Consider the following 19,492-nt stretch of genomic DNA (forward strand, 5'->3'; position numbering starts at 1 on the left):
TCTCCATCTATCACCTGATTGGTGATAGATGACAATAATGTTAAGCTTGAGTGACAGCATGGAATTCAAGTGAGGAGATGGACTGGAGAGAGGGAGAAAAGAGAATCTCCACTTAGGAGAAATGAGTAGACCTGTGCCACCACCACAACGACGACCAGATGCTCTCAGACTATGAGAGAACATTGTCAGATGAAGAGCAGCAGATTTCTCTGGGTTGATCCATGTCCTTGTCAGGGCCAAAAAGTCACCGGACTGAAGGGCAGCATATGCTGAGATGAAGTCGGCGTTCTTGACCGCAGGTCAGCAGTTCCAAATGCTGCCAGAGACATGGAATTCCACATGGGTTGTGCGTACAGGGTACACTAAATTAGAAGGGTTGCAACCAACGGGTGGGGAGGCTCTGTAAAGCCTACAGGGAGCAGTGCGAACAGGTTTAGAAAACAGTTGCCAAAGTTACAAAAAGAGCAAATATTTGATCTGAAAATAACTTGGTAAGATACTCAAGTGAGAGAGTGGTGGTAGGGAGCCTTCCTCAAACAACGCCAAAGAACAGTCTTCGTTTTGCAACAAAACTGACATAGCCTCCGCTTATAGCTACCGCTGCGAAACCAAGGGAGACTAAAGTACTAACACTAATTGCTAATTGCCAAGCAGAGGTGGAGAGCACGCCTCCCTGTATTAATTGCTGATTTCCTAGGAGAAGTGAAGCCACACCCCCTCCAACACAGCCACTGATTACCAAAACAGCCTGTTGGAAGCAGTCAATAACAAAGAGTTAAACATGCCACTAATCTGAGCTGAAAGTGGATGTCTGTCCATCCTAATAAGCTCTCTCCCTCTCTCTCTCTCTCTCTCTCTCTCTCTGCTGCAGGGCAAGGCCATAGAGACAGGCCTAACTGAGTTAATAATGTGGGAAAAGCAGAGGGGAGAATACACTTGCCACAGAGAACAGCCAACCTCTCCCCTCAGAATGCAATTAACCCATTTGACAGTGGTGATTCATATAGGATGTTTGTGGTGTGTGTATGTGTCTGGCAGCTCAGCCTGTGAGCAGGGCAAAGAGGGGTCATGGGGCAAATGTAGACCCAAAATGGACAACGGAAGTCATCATGCACAGGAAGTCTTGGTTACAGCATTAGAATCAATTGAAGCAACGTTTCCATTCACAACAAATCTCCTCCGTGGTAGATGAACAGAAAAAATACTATTTGGAAGAATGTTAATGTGATTGATGCGTATAACATGAGGCCATGTTTACGTCAACTGTTCACGATACATTCTACAACTCCACTTGGCGCCAACGTCGCCTATTTTTCTCACCTTAGTGAGGAAGGAGTATCATTTAAAGACAAGTGTTTCAGAGCACAGTGTGTATCCATGTATAAATCCACTGTATCATTGACTTTGAGGGGGAAGGTTCAGAACTGAGCGTGTGTTTGCATAGTTATTGTGAGGCTTTGATCTATGGCTATACTGTGAAAAAAAGACTGTTGAACAAAAAGATAAGTACACCATAAAGAGTCAGCCAGCCTGTTCAATATGTTTGGGTCAATTCTGTCCTAGAGAAGAATCATATTCCTCAGTTTATAGCTTATGTGTTGTGTTTAATTGTCATCTAGTGGTGAAGAGTGAGATTACAAGGCAATTTTCAACACCAACTATGCCCAGCAGAGGCTGAAAATAATTTTGGTATTTGGTACACTACATGACCAATGTAGACACCTGCTCGTCGAACATCTCATTCCAAAATCATTGGCATTAATATTGACTGGCCTGCACAGGGCTCTGTGCAGGCCAGTCAAGTTCTTCCACACCAATCTCGACAAACCATTTCTGTATGATCCTCACTTTGTGCAAGGGGACATTGTCATACTGAAACAGGAAATGGCCTTCCCCAAACTGTTGTCACAAAGTTGGAAGCACAGAATCGCCTAGAACATCATTGTATGCGGCGGCGTTAAGATTTACGTTCACAGCCTCCTGGGTGGCGCAGTGGTCTAAGGCACTGATGCAAGCTGTGCCACCAGAGATTCTGGGTTCGAGCCTAGGCTCTGTCGCAGCCGGCCTGTCAATTGCAATTGCTGTTCTCTGGAGTGATACTTCAAAATGATGGACTTTATGGAACAAATCAGTAATTTATTGTCGAACTGGGATTCCTGGGAGTGCATTCTGATGAAGATCATCAAAGGTAAGTGAATATTTATCATGTTATTTCTAACTTCTGTTGACTCCAACATGGCGGGTATTTCTTTGGCTGGATTGGGCTCTGAGCGCCGTACTCAGATTATGCTTTTTCAGTAAAGTTTTTTTGAAATCTGACACAGCGGTGTCTTTTTGATACTGTCGCAAAGCTAACTAAAAAGCAGCATGCCCCAAGAGAGGATGGCTTTCACTTCAGCAGTAATAAATTCATGAACTTCTTTGAGGAAAAGATCATGATCATTAAAAAGCAAATTACGGACTCCTCTTTAAATCTGCGTATTCCTCCAAAGCTCAGTTGTCCTGAGTCTGCACAACTCTGCCAGGACCTAGGATCAAGAGAGACACTCAAGTGTTTTAGTACTAAATCTCTTGACACAATGATGAAACTAATCATGACCTCTAAACCTTCAAGCTGCATACTGGACCCTATTCCAACTAAACTACTGAAAGAGCTGCTTCCTGTGCTTGGCCCTCCTATGTTGAACATAATAAACAGCTCTCTATCCACCGGATGTGTACCAAACTCACTAAAATTGGCAGTAATAAAGCCTCTCTTGAAAAAGCCAAACCTTGACCCAGAAAATATAAAAAACTATCGGCCTATATCGAATCTTCCATTCCTCTCAAAATAAAAATAAAAAGCTGTCACTGCCTTCCTGAAGACAAACAATCAAACAAACAGTCTGGTTTTAGACCACATCATAGCACTGAGACTGCACTTGTGAAGGTGGTAAATGACCTTTTAATGGCGTCAGACCGAGGCTCTGCATCTGTACTCGTGCTCCTAGACCTTAGTGCTGCTTTTGATACCATTGATCACCACATTCTTTTGGAGAGATTGGAAACCCAAATTGGTCTACACGGACAAGTTCTGGCCTGGTTTAGATCTTATCTGTCGGAAAGATATCAGTTTGTCTCTGTGAATGGTTTGTCCTCTGACAAATCCACTGTAAATTTCGGTGTTCCTCAAGGTTCCGTTTTAGGACCACTATTGTTTTCACTATATATTTGACCTCTTTGGGATGTCATTCGAAAACATAATGTTAACTTTCACTGCTATGCGGATGACACACAGCTGTACATTTCAATGAAACACGGTGAAGCCCCAAAATTGGCCTCACTAGAAGCCTGTGTTTCAGACATAAGGAAGTGGCTGGCTGCAAACTTTCTACTTTTAAACTCGGACAAAACAGAGATACTTGTTCTAGGTCCCAAGAAACAAAGAGATCTTCTGTTGAATCTGACAATTAATCTTGATGGTTGTACAGTCGTCTCAAATAAAACTGTGAAGGACCTCGGCGTCACTCTGGACCCTGATCTCTCTTTTGACGAACATATCAAGACTGTTTCAAGGACAGCTTTTTTCCATCTACGTAACATTGCAAAAATCAGAAACTTTCTGTCCAATAATGATGCAGAAAAATGAATCCATGCTTTTGTTACTTCTAGGTTAGACTACTGCAATGCTCTACTTTCCGGCTACCCGGATAAAGCACTAAATAAACTTCAGTTAGGGCTAAATATGGCTGCTAGAATCATGACTAGAACCAAAAGATTTGATCACATTACTCCAGTGCTAGCCTCCCTACACTGGCTTCCTGTTAAGGCAAGGGCTGATTTCATGGTTTTACTGCTAACCTACAAAGCATTACATGGGCTTGCTCCTACCTATCTTTCCGATTTGGTCCTGCCGTACATACCTACACGTACGCTACGGTCACAAGACGCAGGCCTCCTAATTGTCCCTAGAATTTCTAAGCAAACAGCTGGAGGCAGGGCTTTCTCCTATAGAGCTCCATTTTTATGGAATGGTATAACTACCCATGTGAGAGACGCAGACTCGGTCTCAACCTTTAAGTCTTTACTGAAGACTCATCTCTTCAGTAGGTCATATGATTGAGTGTAGTCTGGCCCAGGAGTGTGAAGGTGAACGGAAAGGCTCTGGAGCAACGAACCGCCCTTGCTGTCTCTGCCTGGTCGGTTCCCCTCTCTCCACTGGGATTCTTTGCCTCTAACCCTATTACAGGCGCTGAGTCACTGGCTTACTGGTGTTCTTCCATGCCGTCCCTAGGAGGGATGCGTCACTTGAGTGGGTTGAGTCACTGACGTGATCTTCCTGTCTGGATTGTCGTCCCCACTTGGGTTGTGCCGTGGCGTAGATCTTTGTGGGCTATACTCGGCCTTGTCTCAGGATGGTAAGTTGGTGGTTGAAGATATCCCTCTAGTGGTGTGGGGGCTGTGCTTTGGCAAAGTGGGTGGGTTTATATCCTGCCTGTTTGGCCCTGTTTGGGGGTATCATCGGATGGGGCCACAGTGTCTCCTGACCCCTCCTGTCTCAGCCTCCAGTATTTATGCTGCAGTAGTTTATGTGTCGGGGTGCTAGGTCAGTCTGTTATATCTGGAGTACTTCTCCTGTCTTATCCGGTGTCCTGTGTGAATTTAAGTATGCTCTCTCTAATTCTCTCTTTCTCTCTTTCTTTCTTTCTCTCTCTCGGAGGACCTGAGCCCTAGGACCATGCCTCAGGACTACCTGGCATGATGACTCCTTGCTGTCCCCAGTCCACCTGGCCGTGCTGCTGCTCCAGTTTCAATTGTTCTGCCTGCAGCTATGGAACCCTGACCTGTTCACCGGACGTGTAAACCTGTCCCAGACCTGCTGTTTTCAACTCTCTAGAGACAGCAGGAGCGGTAGAGATACTCTCAATGATCGGCTATGAAAAGCCAACTGACATTTACTCCTGAGGTKCTGACTTGTTGCACCCTCGACAACTACTGTGATTATTATTATTTGACCATGCTGGTCATTTATGAACATTTGAACATCTTGGCCATGTTCTGTTATAATCCCCACCCGGCACAGCCAGAAGAGCTGTGTACATAATCTCCGCTGGGAGTGTCCAGATGGATCCCAGGAAGGTGAGGGCGGTGGTGGATTGGCCCCAGCCTACGTCCATGGTGCAGCTGCAACGTTTCCTGGGGTTCACCAACTTTTATCGCTGCTTTACCCGGGATTACAGCCCCCTGGCTTACCCCGTCAGCACTCACCTCTCCCAAGGTTCCGTTCACGTGGTCCCCTGCTGCTGACCGGGCGTTCCGGGACCTCACCCACTGCATCACCACTGCTCCCATCTTGGTTCATCCTGATTCCCATCAGTTCGTGGTGGAGAACGATGCTTCTGATGTAGGAGTGGGGGTGGTCCTGTACCAGCGTTCTGCCCCGGACCTGAAGCTACTTCCCTGCACCTTCTTCTCCCACCGCCTCAACGCCACAGAGAAAAACTACGATGTGGGGAATCGTGATCTTCTCGCAGTGAAGATGGTGTTGGAGGAATGGAGGCACTGGCTGGAAGGGGCAGAGCATCCGTTCATTGTATGGACCGACCACAAAAACCTGGAGTATCTCCGCACAGCCAAATGCCTCAACTCCAGGCAAGGCAGATGGGCCCTCCTGTTCACACGGTTCAACTTCTCCCTCTCATATCGGCCGGGATCCAAGAATGTCAAGCCGGATGTACTGTCTCACCGCTATAGCCCCACGGCTATTACCCCGGAGCCCGAGACCATTGTGCCCACCTTGTGCCTGGCGACGGCACTCAGCTGGGGTATAGAGAAGCAGGTCCGGGAAGCGCAGGGTTCCCAGCCAAACCCCAGTGTCCCTGACGTCTCTCATTTGTCGCCGCTTGCACGGTTTGTGCACAAAACAAGACTCCCCTACTCCGGCTCGTTTCCTCCAACCTCTGCCTGTCCCTCATCGTCCCTGGTCTCACATCTCCCTGGGCTTTGTCACGGGGCTTCCCCCATCTGATTGCAACACCGCCATCTTGACGGTGGTGGATCGGTTTTCCAAAGCCGCCCATTTTATTCCTATCCCCAAACTACCCTCTGCCAAAGAGATGGCCCAGCTCATGGTGCAGCACGTCTTTCAGATCCATGGACTACTAGCCGACATGGTCTCTGACCGGGGACCCCAGTTCCCGTCCCGGTTCTGGAAGGCGTTCTACACCCTCATTGGGTCGTCGGCTAGCCTGTCCTCCGGGTTCCACCCCCAGTCCAAAGGCCAGTCAGAGCGAGCCAACCAGGACCTAGAGACTACTCTGCACTGCCTGGTCTCCGCCAACCCCACCACCTGGAGCTGGTGTGGGATGAATATGCCCGCAACACCCTTCCCTGCTCTGCCACGGGCCTATCTCCTGAGTGTTCCCTGGGGTATCAGACCCGCTCTTCCCTGAGCAGGAAGAAGAGGTCGGCATACCTTCTGGCCAGATGTTTGTCCGCCGCTGTCGTCGTACCTGGAGGAGAGTCCGCTCAGCCCTCCTCAAGACCACCTCCAGGCATCGACGACAAACAGATCGCCACCGGACCCCGGCTCTCCGGTATCGTCTTGGGCAGAAGGTATGGCTGTCCACCCGGGATCTGCCCCTCCGGGTGGAATCCCACAAACTATACCTTCGGTTTATCGGCCCGTTTCCCATCTCCAAAATCATTAACCCCTCTGCTGTTCGTCTTCTGTTGCCCCGGACCCTTCATATACATCCTACCTTTCATATGTCCAGATTTAAACCCATGTCTCACAGCCCTTTGTCTCCTGTTTACTTCGACACTGCACCTGGGTCTTACCTTCAAACCTGATAATATGGTTGAATATCATCATACACTACCGGTCAAAAGTTTTAGCACACCTACTCATTCAAGGTTTTTTCTTTATTTTTACTATTTTCTGCATTGTAGAATAATTGTGAAGACATTAACACTATGAAATAACACATATGGAATCATGAAGTAACCAAAAAAGTGTTAAACAAAGATTCTTCAAATTAGCCACCCTCTGCCTTGATGATAGCTTTGCACACTCTCTCAACCAGCTTCATGAGGAATATATTTTATATTTGAGATTCTTCAAAGTAGCCACCCTTTGCTGAGGGTACCAAAAAATACTGCAGATATTTTTTGGTACCCTCTCCCAGATCTGTGCCTCGACACAGTTCTGTCTCGGAGCTCTACGGACAATTTCTTCAACCTCATGGCTTGGTTTTTGCTCTGACATGCACTGTCAACTGTAGACCTTATATAAACAGGTGTGTCTTTCCAAATCATATCCAATCAACTGAATTTACCACAGGTGGACTCCAATCAAGTTGTAGAAACATCTCAAGGATGATCAATGGAAACAGGATGCACCTGAGCTCAATTTTGAGTCTCAGAGCAAAGGGTCTGAATACTTATGTATGTATACTTATACTTATGTATAAGATATTTCTGTTTATATATGTTTAATACATTTGCAAACATTTCTAAAACCCTGTTTTTGCTTTGTCATTATGAGGTATTGTGTGTAGGTTGATGAGCGCAAAAAAAACTATTTAATCCATTTTAGAATAAGACTGTAATGTAACGAAATGTGGAATAAGTCAAGGTGTCTGAATACTTTCCGAATTCACTGTAACTCTGAATCCATGATATGGCAGAGGATGAAAAGTTTCCTTAACAACAGGTTATGGTCAATAATATAAAAGGCTGCACTGAAATCTAACAGTACAGAATAAGAATGAAAGAAGAATGATATAGAAGAATACTACATACAGGTAGGAAGTGGATGCACTCCATGGAATTATTTTGTTAAGCTTCTTTTGTTTTATTTTCTAATCAAGTTAGAAGAATACCTCATTGAACCCATACTTACTGTAGAAGTATTCATCCAGTAGTTTGTGCTTTTTAAAAACATCCTGAGAATGAAGCTATTCATTAATACATTTTCACATTAATCAATTGTCAATACACAGTGCACTAATTACAAACCAAAACAGATTAACCGAAAACCAGTATTGCAGGTATCATGAGTATAACATATATTTTTTAAATGGGGATGTTAAAAAGAGCAGTCTCCGCAACAGATCTTAAATAGGATTAAAGAACCTACACCATTTGGTATATACTCTAAACCAGACATTACATGATTAACCTTCTCATTGACAAATTTATAAAAGTATGATATCACACCTATATAATTCCTATTGCCATAGCAATCCATAGGCAACCCATTCAAATATGTGGGTTTCAGTGGAGGCTGCTGAGGGGAGGATGGCTCATAATAATGGCTGGAATGGAGTAAATGGAATGGTATCATGGTTGTGTTTGATACCAATACATTCAGTCCATTCCAGCCATTCCAGTCCTCCCCTCAGCAGCCTCCATCAGTGGGTATAGTCAACTCCTGATGATTGCACACTCTGTTTCAGTAGTGCAGTTAATTCATATACATTATTTTGACTTGCTCCAGATATCTGCATGCTATGTCTGCATGCATGCTATATGCACACTCCAGTTAAGTGTATGCCTTCATTCTAGTCCAAGCCACTGCATACTGTACTGTATGTCAGGAGTTGACTAATTTAGGTCTTAGAGATGGGTGTACACTAACATGTCACTTGCATCTACAGTAACGAATATCAAACTGTTGACAAACTGCACACATTTCATACACAACAAATAAACAGTATTTATCTAAGTAACAATACAAAATGTATTACCTTGCTCTAGTCTTTACTCCCTGTTAAGATCACATCTATATGTCCAGTTTAAAACGTTTAAGGCAAGGCAAGCAGTAAGTCTACAACAATAGATGCAAAAGTAAAAAAATATTGAATATCTTGAGAATCTCTATTGGGAGATCACACACAGTGAAGAGGAATCTTTTCATTACTAAAACTCTTCTGAATAACTTATTTACAGAGAAAGCCAGCTCCTCATGTGTGTAGAACAGGGATGTGCAACTGGCTGCCTTTTTTGTAGAATACACAAGGCGCAATTTCGAAATGTGGTTGTGCACATGTGGGTACGCAGACCCGCGAGTAACTACGGCCCCTCATGATGAGTTCAGGTTTTTAGTGGGCCCCACGCCCATCAAAGTTGGCCATCCCTGGTGTAGAATATCTTGTACGATGTGAGTCAGTATGGTGATAATTGGGATCTATTCTCTGTGTGTGTAGCCTGTGTGGTATAAGTTCTCTCACTGTGTGTTGGAGTTGAGTGTGTATAGACAACCCAGCAGAGGGCACTGTTCTGTGTTTGTGGCATTATTTCCCCATCCTTTCTATTCCTCTGTAGATCTTAGGAAACATATTGCACTTGTTCCAGACCAGCTGCCATTATGAAAGCACTGGAACCACTGATCTTGAATAGAATGTTCTAGAATTCAGAATCTTCTTGTGGTCATCCTGCTGTCAATCATCCTGTAAGGGTCGTGTCCTCTAGCCTACAGACACTCCTCTTTCACATACAGGATCTCATGGGCTGAACTAGGGACCTTAAAGACAGTTAGACAGAGACAGATAGTAAATGACGTGTGTGTGTGTGTGTGACAACAAGCACAGCAATATTCCAGCACCTGGTTGACTCCTCCCACCACCAGCAAGCGGTCCCTGATGACGATGGACGAGGCAGAGCATCGCGCCATTGCCATGGGAGCCAGTCTCTCCCACTTCCTCTTCTGAGGGTGGAAGGCTTCCACAGTGTCCAGAACTGAAGGCTGGTGACCTGGGGACCATGCACGGTCATCATACGGTGTTCATACAGTCAATATACAGTGCATTCGAAAGTACATTATTCAGACCCCTTGACTTTTTCCACATTTGCTACGTTACAGCCTAATTCTAAAATGGATAACATTTTTGTTTTTTCTCCAATCTACACACAATACCCCATAATGACAAAGCAAGAACCTTTTTTGACTATTTTCTACATTGTAGAATAATAGTGAAGACATCAAAACTATGAAATAACACATATGGAATCATGTAGTAACCAAAAAAGTGTTAAACAAATCAAAATATACTTTATATTTGAGATTCTTCAAAGTAGCCACCCTTTGCCTTGATGACAGCTTTGCACACTCTTGGCATTCTCTCAACCATATTCATGAGGTAGTCACCTGGAATGCAATTCCATTAACAGGTGTACCTTGTTAAAAGTTCATTTGTGAAATTTCTTTCCTTAATGCATTTGAGCCAATCAGTTGTGTTGTGACAAGGTAGGGGTGGTATACAGAAGATATTTGGTAAAAGACCAAGTTCATTTATGACAATAACAGCTCAAATAAGCAAAGAGAAACGACAGTCCATCATTACTTTAAGACATGAAGGTTAGTCAATTTGGAAAATTTCAAGAACTTTGAATGTTTCTTCAAGTTCAGTCACAAAAACCATCAAGCGTTATGATGAAACTGGCTCTCACGAGGACCGCCACAGGAAAGGAAGACCCAGAGTTACCTCTGCTGCAGAGGATACATTTGTTAGATTTAACTGCACCTCAGATTGCAGCCCAAATAAATGCTTCACAAAGTTCAAGTAACAGACAAATCTCAACATCAACTTTTCAGAGGAGACCGTGTGAATCAGGCCTTCATGGTCTAATTGCTGCAAAGAAATCACTACCAAAGGACACCAATAAGAAGAAGATACTTGCTTGGGCCAAGAAACACGAGCAATGGACATTAGACCAGTGGAAATCAGTCCTTTGGTCTGATGAGTCCAAATTGGAGATTTTTGGTTCCAACCACCGTGTCTTTGTGAGACGCAGAGTTGGTGAACGGATGATCTCTGCATGTGTGGTTCCCACCGTCAAGCATTGAGGAGGAGGTGTGATGGTGTGGGGGTGCTTTACTGGTGACACCGTCAGTGATTTATTTAGAATTCAAGGCAAACTTAACCAGCATGGCTACCACAGCATTCTGCTGCGATACGCCATCCCATCTGGTTTGCGCTTAGTGGGACTATCATTTGTTCAACACGACAATGACCCAAAACACACCTCCAGGCTGTGTAAGGGCTATTTGACCAAGAAAGAGAGTGATGGAGTGCTGTGTCAGATGACCTGGCCTCCACAATCACCCAACCTCAACCCAATTGAGATGGTTTGGGATGAGTTGACCGCAAAGTGAAGGAAAAATAGCCAACAAGTGCTTAGCATATGTGGGAACTACTTCAAAACTGTTGGAAAAGCATTCCTCATGAAGCTGGTTGAGAGAATGCCAAGAGTGTGCAAAGCTGTCATCAAGGCAAAGGGTGGCTACTTTGAAGAATCTTTGTTTAACACTTTTTTGGTTACTACATGATTCCATGTGTTATTTCATCGTTTTGATGTCTTCACTATTATTCTACAATGCAGAAAATAGTGAAAATAAATAAAAACCCTTGAATGAGTCGGTGTGTGTCCAAACTTTTGACTGGTACTGTAAGTATTCAGACCCATTACTCAGCACTTTGGCAGCGATTACGGCCTAGAGTCTTCTTGGATATGACTCTACAAGTTTGGCACAACTGTATCTGGGGAGTTTCTCCCATTCTTCTCTGCAGATCCTCACAAGCTCTGTCAGGTTGGATGGGCAGCGTCGCTGCAGAGGTATTTTCTGGTCTCTCCAGTGATGTTCAATCAGGTTCAAGTCCAGGCTCTGGCTGGGCCACTCAAGGACATTCAGAGACTTGTTCTGAAACCACTCCTGCGTTGTCTTGGCTGTGTGCTCAGGGTCTTTGTCCAGTTGGAAGGTGAACCTTCGCCCCAGTCTGAGGTCCTGAGCGCTCTGGAGCAGGTTTTCATCAAGGATCTCTCTGTACTTTGCCCCGTTCCTCTTTCCCTCGGTCATGACTAGTCTCCCAGTCCCTGTCGCTGAAAAACATGCCCATAGCACGATGCTGCCACCACAATGCTTCACCGTGGAGATGGTGCCACGTTACCTCCAGGCCTTCAATCTTCAATCTTCCTTCAATCTTGGTTTCATCAGACCAGATAATCTTGTTTCTCATGTTCTGAGAGTCCTGTCAAGCGGGCTGTCATGTGCCTTTTACTGACGAGTGGCTTCCGTCTGGCCACTCTACCATAAAGGCCTGATTGGTGGAGTGCTGCAGAGATGATTGTCCTTCTGGAAGGTTCTCCCATCTCCACAGAGGAACTCTGGAGCTCTGTCAGAGTGAACATCGGGTTCTTGCTCACCTCCCTGACCTTTTTTGGTACCCTTCCCCAGATCTGTGCCTCGACACAATCCTGTCTCGGCGCTCTATGGACAATTCCTTCGACCTCATGGCTTGGTCTTTGCTCTGACATGCACTGTCAACTTTTGGACCTTATATAGACCGGTGTGTGCCAATGATCAATGGAAACAAGATGCACCTAAGCTCAATTTTCAAGTCTCATAGTAAAGCGTCTAAATACTTATGTAAATAAGGTATTTCTGTTATTTCGTTTTTTTATAAAATAGCAAAAGTTTCTAAAAACCTGTTTGACTTTGTTAACATGGGGTATTGTATGTAGATTGATGAGGATTTTTATTTATTTTATTTAATCCATTTTTCAATAAGGCTGTAGCGTAACAAAATGTGGAAAAAGTCTAAGGGGTCTGAATACTCTCCGAATGCACTGTATGGTCAACACACATTGTCATGACCAACTAACGTTCAAGAAAAACACACATATATGAGCACATATACACACACATTCACACTCCCTCACCGAGTCCTCCTGCTACGACCATCCTGCCCCTGAGGAAAGACGAGGCAAAGTCAGCCCTCTTAGTCTTCATGGCCACAGTGTCCTCTGACTTCAACCACAACCCTGGAGGGAGACAGGAGAGGACGATGCCAGAGTGTGTGTGTGTGTGTGTGTGTGTGTGTGTGTGTGTGTGTGTGTGTGTGTTGTGTGGTGTTGTGTGTTGTGTGTGTGTGTGTGTGTGTGTGTGTGTGTGTGTGCGTGCAAGTGTAAACCACATTTTAATGAGGGTAGGGGAGGCAGGGAAGTGTGTGTACAATCAACTTTGACCACTGCATAAAACTCCAGCAAGGTGACAATTAGATTTTTTCCATTTGTTTTTGAATTCTGCAAGTTACAATTTGGTGTGTGCCTGAATGCTGGTGGCACCACAACTCAATAAGAAATACTGTGCGCACCTTGAATACAAATGTCCACACACACACACACCAAGCTACCAGGTCATGGCCCCAGATATTGGAAATAAGAAAATAGGGTCCATTTCCTGTAAAACCATCCAATCTGAACACTTCAATTGATTCAAAGGAGAAAAACTAGTTATTTTCCTCCTGCAGTCTGGCAGGGGATGACTATTACAGTAAATTGGCATATTATTTACACTTCTACTTAGGCAAACATTTGTGCTGCTAAAGACAGTGAAACTATTTCAGAGAAACAGCGACTAGGGAGATTTTTTGGTTTTTCAAAGACTCTTTTAAAGCTTTTATGTTGTCTGTAAGAAACCCAAGCCTGCGTGAGTTTAGTGTCTCTGACTTCACAATCAGCTCCACAGAGAGAGAGAGAGGAAGAGAAATACAGAGGGAGAGAGAGAGAGACATAGAGACGAAAACATAACCAGAGCAGATAAAAGCACTTTGTTAATGAACTGTTGCCAATCCAGCCCATATTTGAGCTTGAAAGGGAATAAGGCAGAGCACAGCTGGCGACGGGCACACTGCTCTGCGACTCACTGCCAGGGCCTTTGTTGTTGAAGTGTTGGCTGGCTGGCACTCTCAGGGGCTTCCTCCAAATAACTTTAGAAAACATATCATATTCAGCACTAAGTTCCCTTTTTCCTTCAGATTCAGAGGGAGGGGCACACACTAACACACTAGCGGAAGAAAGGTTCAGAGAGTTTAGTTAGTCTACTGCAGATAGCTGAACTAGAAGGGACTGGAGATATTGCAGTTGTGTAGTTAATGTATGTGCTGGGCTGTGTGTGAGTGTATCTTGTATACAGAGAGTGTGCATTGGTGTGATGTATTTTCTACAGTTTTGTAGAGGCTTTGGTAGTCAGTGGATTTCCATTGAACAGATCATGATGAGCTACAGTCAGACAGACATGGAGAACACAATTCAGGATACTAGAAAATTCGGTGCTCTACTTTGTTATGAGTTATGTCATATTACACAATGTCTGTCTTTGTATATTGGAGTAATTTTAATATTCTACTTTTATCAATGTAATCTACACTCAGTGGACAGTTTTTTATTAGGTACACCCATCTAGTATCGGGTCGGACCCCCCTTTGCCTCCAGAACAGCCCAAATTCTTTGGGGCAAGAAAACATTGCTCAATTGGTATCAAGGTACTTAATGTGTGCCAGGAAAACATTCCATACACCATTACACCACCACCACCAGCCTGTGCCGTTGACACAAGGCAGGATGGGGCCATGGACTCATGCTGCTTACGCCAAATCCTGACTCTGCCATCAGCATGGCGCAACAGGAACCGGGATTCATTGGACCAAGCGATGTTTTTCCACTCCTCAATAGGAGTAGAACCTGGTATGGTCTGCAATAGCCCATCCGTGACAAGGACTGGCGAGTTGTGCGTTCTGAGATGCCGTTCTGCACACCACTATTCTGCGCCGTTATTTGCCTGCCTGTTAGCTTGCACGATTCTTGTCATTTTCCTTCGACATCTCATTAACAAGCTGTTTTCTCCCACAGGACTGCCTTGTTGCTGCTATTTTGCACACACATTTTCTGTCAACATTCTCAAAACATTCTCTCAAGACATTGAATTCTAGGTCAATCCAGAGCCATATATTCAGATATCTAAATAAATGGCTCTGGGTAAATCTAACAATGAGTGAGCTACAGAGTATAATATCCCAGTGTGAGAGTTGCAGACAGCATGACCATCTGTGGAGGAAGGCAGATAATAACGCAATCTGTTTCTGAATCCTGTAATTTAAACACCCTCCCTCCTCACTGTAGCTCATCTCCCATCTCATCTCCACTTAGATTAGATTGGGAGGGGGAGTGAATGGGCCTTATTGTTTACTGTTTGTGTGTGAGTGATCAGTGTGTGTGTGTGAGGGCCTTATTTGTGTGTGTGTGTGTGTGTGAGGAGGAAGGTATGGAGGAAGGTAGAGTAAATGTCTGTCTGATATCTCTGGAGTAAAACCCAGCCAGCCTGCCAGCTGGGCAGACAGACATTCTCACCGTGGTGTTAGATTAGTATTCAGACTCCCACTGCTTCTTTCATTTGGAATCGACTGGTAAAAATAGAAGAATCCAAATGCGTGACAAAACACCCTATTGTTTGAAATGACTTATCGATTTTTTTTACCTGGGTATGTGTCACGCTCGCTATGCTCAAACTCCCTGTCATAAATCAATCAAGGCGCAGCGTGCATGTCGTTCCACATCTTTTAATAGGAGTGAAAAACTTAACCAACAAAACAAACAGGTAAACAGCAAAGACCGTGACGCAACTGAGGTGCACACAAACACACACGGAAAATAATAATTACCCACACATTAGGTGGGGAAAAAGGCTGCCTAAGTATGATTCTCAATCAGAGACAACGATAGACAGCTGTCCCTGATTGAGAACCATACCCGGCCAAAACATAGAAATACAGAAACCTAGAAAACCAAACATAGAATGCCCACCGCACATCACACCCTGACCTAACCAAATAGAGAAATAAAACGTCTCTCTAAGGTCAGGGCGTGACAGTATGGCTCTTACTTTTCTCTTCCTGGTCTCTTTTCAATTTGACCATTTGATATTCATTTTCTGTAAGACGGAAGATAAGTCGTTTTTCCAGGGGTATGAGGTGTGTGTGTGTGTATGTGTGCAGCATGCAGCTAGCTTTTATTTGGAGAGAAATATAACTTTATTGTGTACCTGGAGAGGAAATCAGTGCACTTAAATGCATATGTATGTGTTTTGTGTATGTGTTTTTTTTGTGGTTCTTACCCTGGTTAGTATCAAAGATGTTGACATTCTTGGTGAACTTGGAGCTCTGGTGGCCCCCTCCCTTCCTTAGCCCCCCCAGCAGACACAGCCTCCCCGAACTGTCCCAGAACACGCCACCATACGAACGTTTACACGGCATGTTGGGTAGTGTACTCCAGGAGCGTGTCTCTGAATCAAATACCTCAAAGACCTTCAATGTGCGCTTACACTGACGCCCACCTAAAGAGAACACACACACACTTAGTATACACATTACACGTGCAAACACGCACACAAGCGTGAACAGACACCCAAACACGCACACCCTTTCCTTACCTGCCACGTAGATCTTGTTGCCCAGTAGGTGTGCTGTAGCATCATATCGCGGTGTGGGCATAGGGGGCAGTAGTGCCCACACATTCTTCCTCAGGTCATACTGCTGTAGTATACTACGAGGGAGCAGGTCTGAACCCATACCACCCACTGCCAACGCACGCCCATCTACAGAGAAGGGTGAGAGAGAGAGAGAGAGAGAGAGAGAGAGAGAGAGAGAGAGAGAGAGAGAGAAGAGAGAGAGAGAGGAGAGAGAGAGAGAGAGAGGAGAGAGAGAGAGAGAGAGAGAGAGAAGAGAGAGAGAGAGAGAGAGAGAGAGAGAGAGAAGAGAGAGAGGGAAGTGAAGAGAGAGGGGAGGAGGGTGAGAAACTGAGCCATTAACATGGATCTGGCCATGTCAGAATGCAAAGTATATATGTCCTTGTGTCACCTCCCACCCTACACACTTTTCACAAACAACGACCACCCCCCCTACACACCTTTCACAACGACGGCCACCCCCACACTACAACCTTTCACAGCGACAGCCACCCCTACCCAACACACCTTTTCAGTGACGGCCACCCCCATCAGTGCTTCTCTGAGGGCTCCTCTTCCTCCACCTCCCTCCTCTGTGTTGTACACTTCCACCACCTTGAGAGGGCGCTGGTCCTCCCCACACACACCCACCACCAGGATCTGCTTGCCCAGCACCGCCACCGGCCGCACCCGCCCGAGGGGTGGGCATGGGGGGCAAGCTCAGCCACTGTCCCCTGAAAACAACAAAAAAGTGTAATTAATTACATGGTCGATTAGTCCTGTGTAAATGTTTGAACCGATGCGTTCTGCGTTTAATCCTGTGTGTTTGTGTGCGTGTGCGTCTCGGTGTTTGTATGTTGTGGTGGGTTGTGGTGTGTTGTGGGTTGTGTGTTTGTGTGTGTGTGTGTGTGTGTGTGTGTGTGGTGTGTATGTGTGTGTGTGTGCGTGCGTGCGTCGCGTGTGTGTGTGTATGCTCCAACCTACCTCTGGAGAGTAGAGTTCCAGGGCTGGGGAGGGCCTCCCTGCAGCATCACAGCCCCCGCATGTACATCTGCCCCCCCTACCTCCGCCAGGGAGTGGTAGACACGCCCGCTGGGCAGCCGAGCCAGGCTCTGCCAGTGGAACTCCAAGGCCGAGGGCACAGACATCTATATCTCGGCCCAGGGAGGGGAAGGGTTGCTGGGGGAGAGGTGGGTCCAGGAAACCAGAGATGGAGGTGGACAGGGTTAGCACCCCTGGGTATAGTGCCGTGTCAACGGGAAGAGTCGAGAGAGTGGTGTTGTCAGGAGATCTAGAGAACTAGGTGGAAGACCAGAGAGAGCGGATGGAGCAAGGTCAGCAAAGCCCAACCGGAGGCTCTTCCCTTGGACCTAGGTCCTGGAGGAAATGAGAAGGAAGGATGATTAGTATGGAACAGGAAAGACAATGTAATATAATCGAATAGAAGAGTACTTATCTAAGTTCCCACTGACTCAGAATAATATGGTCATTTAGCAGATGCTTCTAATCAAAGCAACCTACAGCTATTTACTATTTAATAAATTGGGCCTTTGGCTGTGTGTGTGTGTGTGTGTGTGTGTCATGGCCCTCTTTAGCTGTGTACACAATCAGGATGAATTGGGCTTTACAAGCAGAGCAAAACATCCATCAGTAACCAGGCAACCAGCCTTCCCTTCCCCACATCCCCCTCCCTCTTCCTCCTCTCTCTCCGTGTCTAGTTCTTGCCTGTAACCTATTTCTTCTACCCACACAGACAGTGTGACTGAGCAGCAGCAGCCGCATGGTGGATCAGCTCAGTGTTCTCTCATAGTCCGAGAGCATCTGGTCGTCACAATGGGGGCACAGAACTACTCGTTTCTCCTGAGTGGATATTTTTTATTTTCTCCCTCACTCACCTGTCCATCTCCTCATTTGAATTCCATGCTGTCACTGTCACTCGTACCTTGGAGACCACCCTCTTGACTGCCTTCAAGTAATTTCTTTCCAACTCTGTTTCCCCTTCTTGCCTATTTTGACCTCACCCTTTGCCAGTCCCCTCCCACTTACAAGGCTGGCAATATGCTTGACCTCATCTTTACAAGATGCTGTTCGCCTACTAATCCTTCGCACTACTTTCCTTTTCTGTCTCCCTTTCCTCCAACCCTACCCAGATGGTCATGCACCATGTCGCAATCTTCACTCTCTCTCTCCCACTACTTTCTCCTCTTCCTATCATCCTATCATCTCTCCCTTCTGCTAAATCCTTCTCCCTCCTCTCTCCTGATTCTGCCTCTTCAACCCTACTCTCATCGCTTCCCGCATCCTATGACTCGCACTGTCCCCTTTCCTCCTACCCATCTTGGCCCTCCCCTCCTGAAACATTGTCTGAGTGTCTCACTGCTTACAGAACAGGGTTGCGGGCAGCTGAGCGAAAATGGAGGGAAACTACATTTCCAGAGGACCTATCATCCTTCCACTCCCTCCTCTCGACCTTCTGTTGCTCTGTATGCACTTTGTATTACTCTAAATTATAACCTTCTGTCTCTAACCGAGAAAACTATTTTCCACCTTCTCCTCCCTCCTTAAACCTCCGTCCCTCCCTTTCCCTCCTCCCTGTCTGCGGACGACTTTGTCAACCTCTTTGAAAAGAAGTTTAACGACATCTGCTCCTCATTCACTCAGCCTATTGAATCCACTGTTCACTCTCACACAGAACTACCCTGCGCCTTGACCTCTTTCTCCCCTCTCTCTGCAGATTAAATCTTGCGACTAGCGAGGTCCGTCCACCCATGAACCTGCCCACTTGACCCCATCACCTCTTCCCTTCCCTGGAGACCTTCTCCCATTCCTCACTTTCCTCATCAACTTATCCCTGACCACTGGCAGTCATTCCCCTTTTTAAGAAACCAACACTCTGACTCAAATTACAGACCGGTATTCCTTCCTTCTTTTCAAAACACTTGAGCATGCTGTATTTGATCATCTCTCTCGCTATCGCTCTCAGAACAACGTTCTTGACCATAACCAGTCAGGCTTCAAGATGGGTCACTCAACCGAGACTGCTCTTCTCTGTGTCACACAGGCTCTTCATACTGCCAAAGCGGACTCTCTCTCCTCTGTTCTCATCCTCCTAAATATCTCCATTGCCTTCGACACTGTGAACCATCAGATCCTCCTCTCCACCCTCTCAGGGCTGGGTGTCTCAGGTTCTGCACACTCTTGGATTGCATTCTACCTGGCAGGCCGCTC

At 45.6% G+C, this 19,492-nt stretch overlaps 1 protein-coding gene across 1 annotated transcript; it reads right to left on the minus strand.

Moving 5' to 3' along the window:
• Nucleotides 1-7,403: 7,403 nt before the first annotated feature.
• Nucleotides 7,404-16,410, minus strand: klhdc8a (kelch domain containing 8A). Its single transcript, XM_023997399.2, has 5 exons — nt 16,250-16,410; nt 15,935-16,153; nt 12,703-12,804; nt 9,587-9,735; nt 7,404-9,505 (listed from the first exon to the last, which is right to left on the minus strand). The coding sequence occupies exons 1-5, from the start codon at nt 16,386-16,388 to the stop codon at nt 9,455-9,457; spliced, it is 660 nt and encodes a 219-aa protein (XP_023853167.2). The 5' UTR covers nt 16,389-16,410; the 3' UTR covers nt 7,404-9,454.
• Nucleotides 16,411-19,492: the final 3,082 nt, after the last annotated feature.

The sequence above is a fragment of the Salvelinus sp. IW2-2015 genome, linkage group LG11 (genome assembly GCF_002910315.2).
Source record: "Salvelinus sp. IW2-2015 linkage group LG11, ASM291031v2, whole genome shotgun sequence".
Lineage (NCBI taxonomy): Eukaryota > Metazoa > Chordata > Actinopteri > Salmoniformes > Salmonidae > Salvelinus > Salvelinus sp. IW2-2015.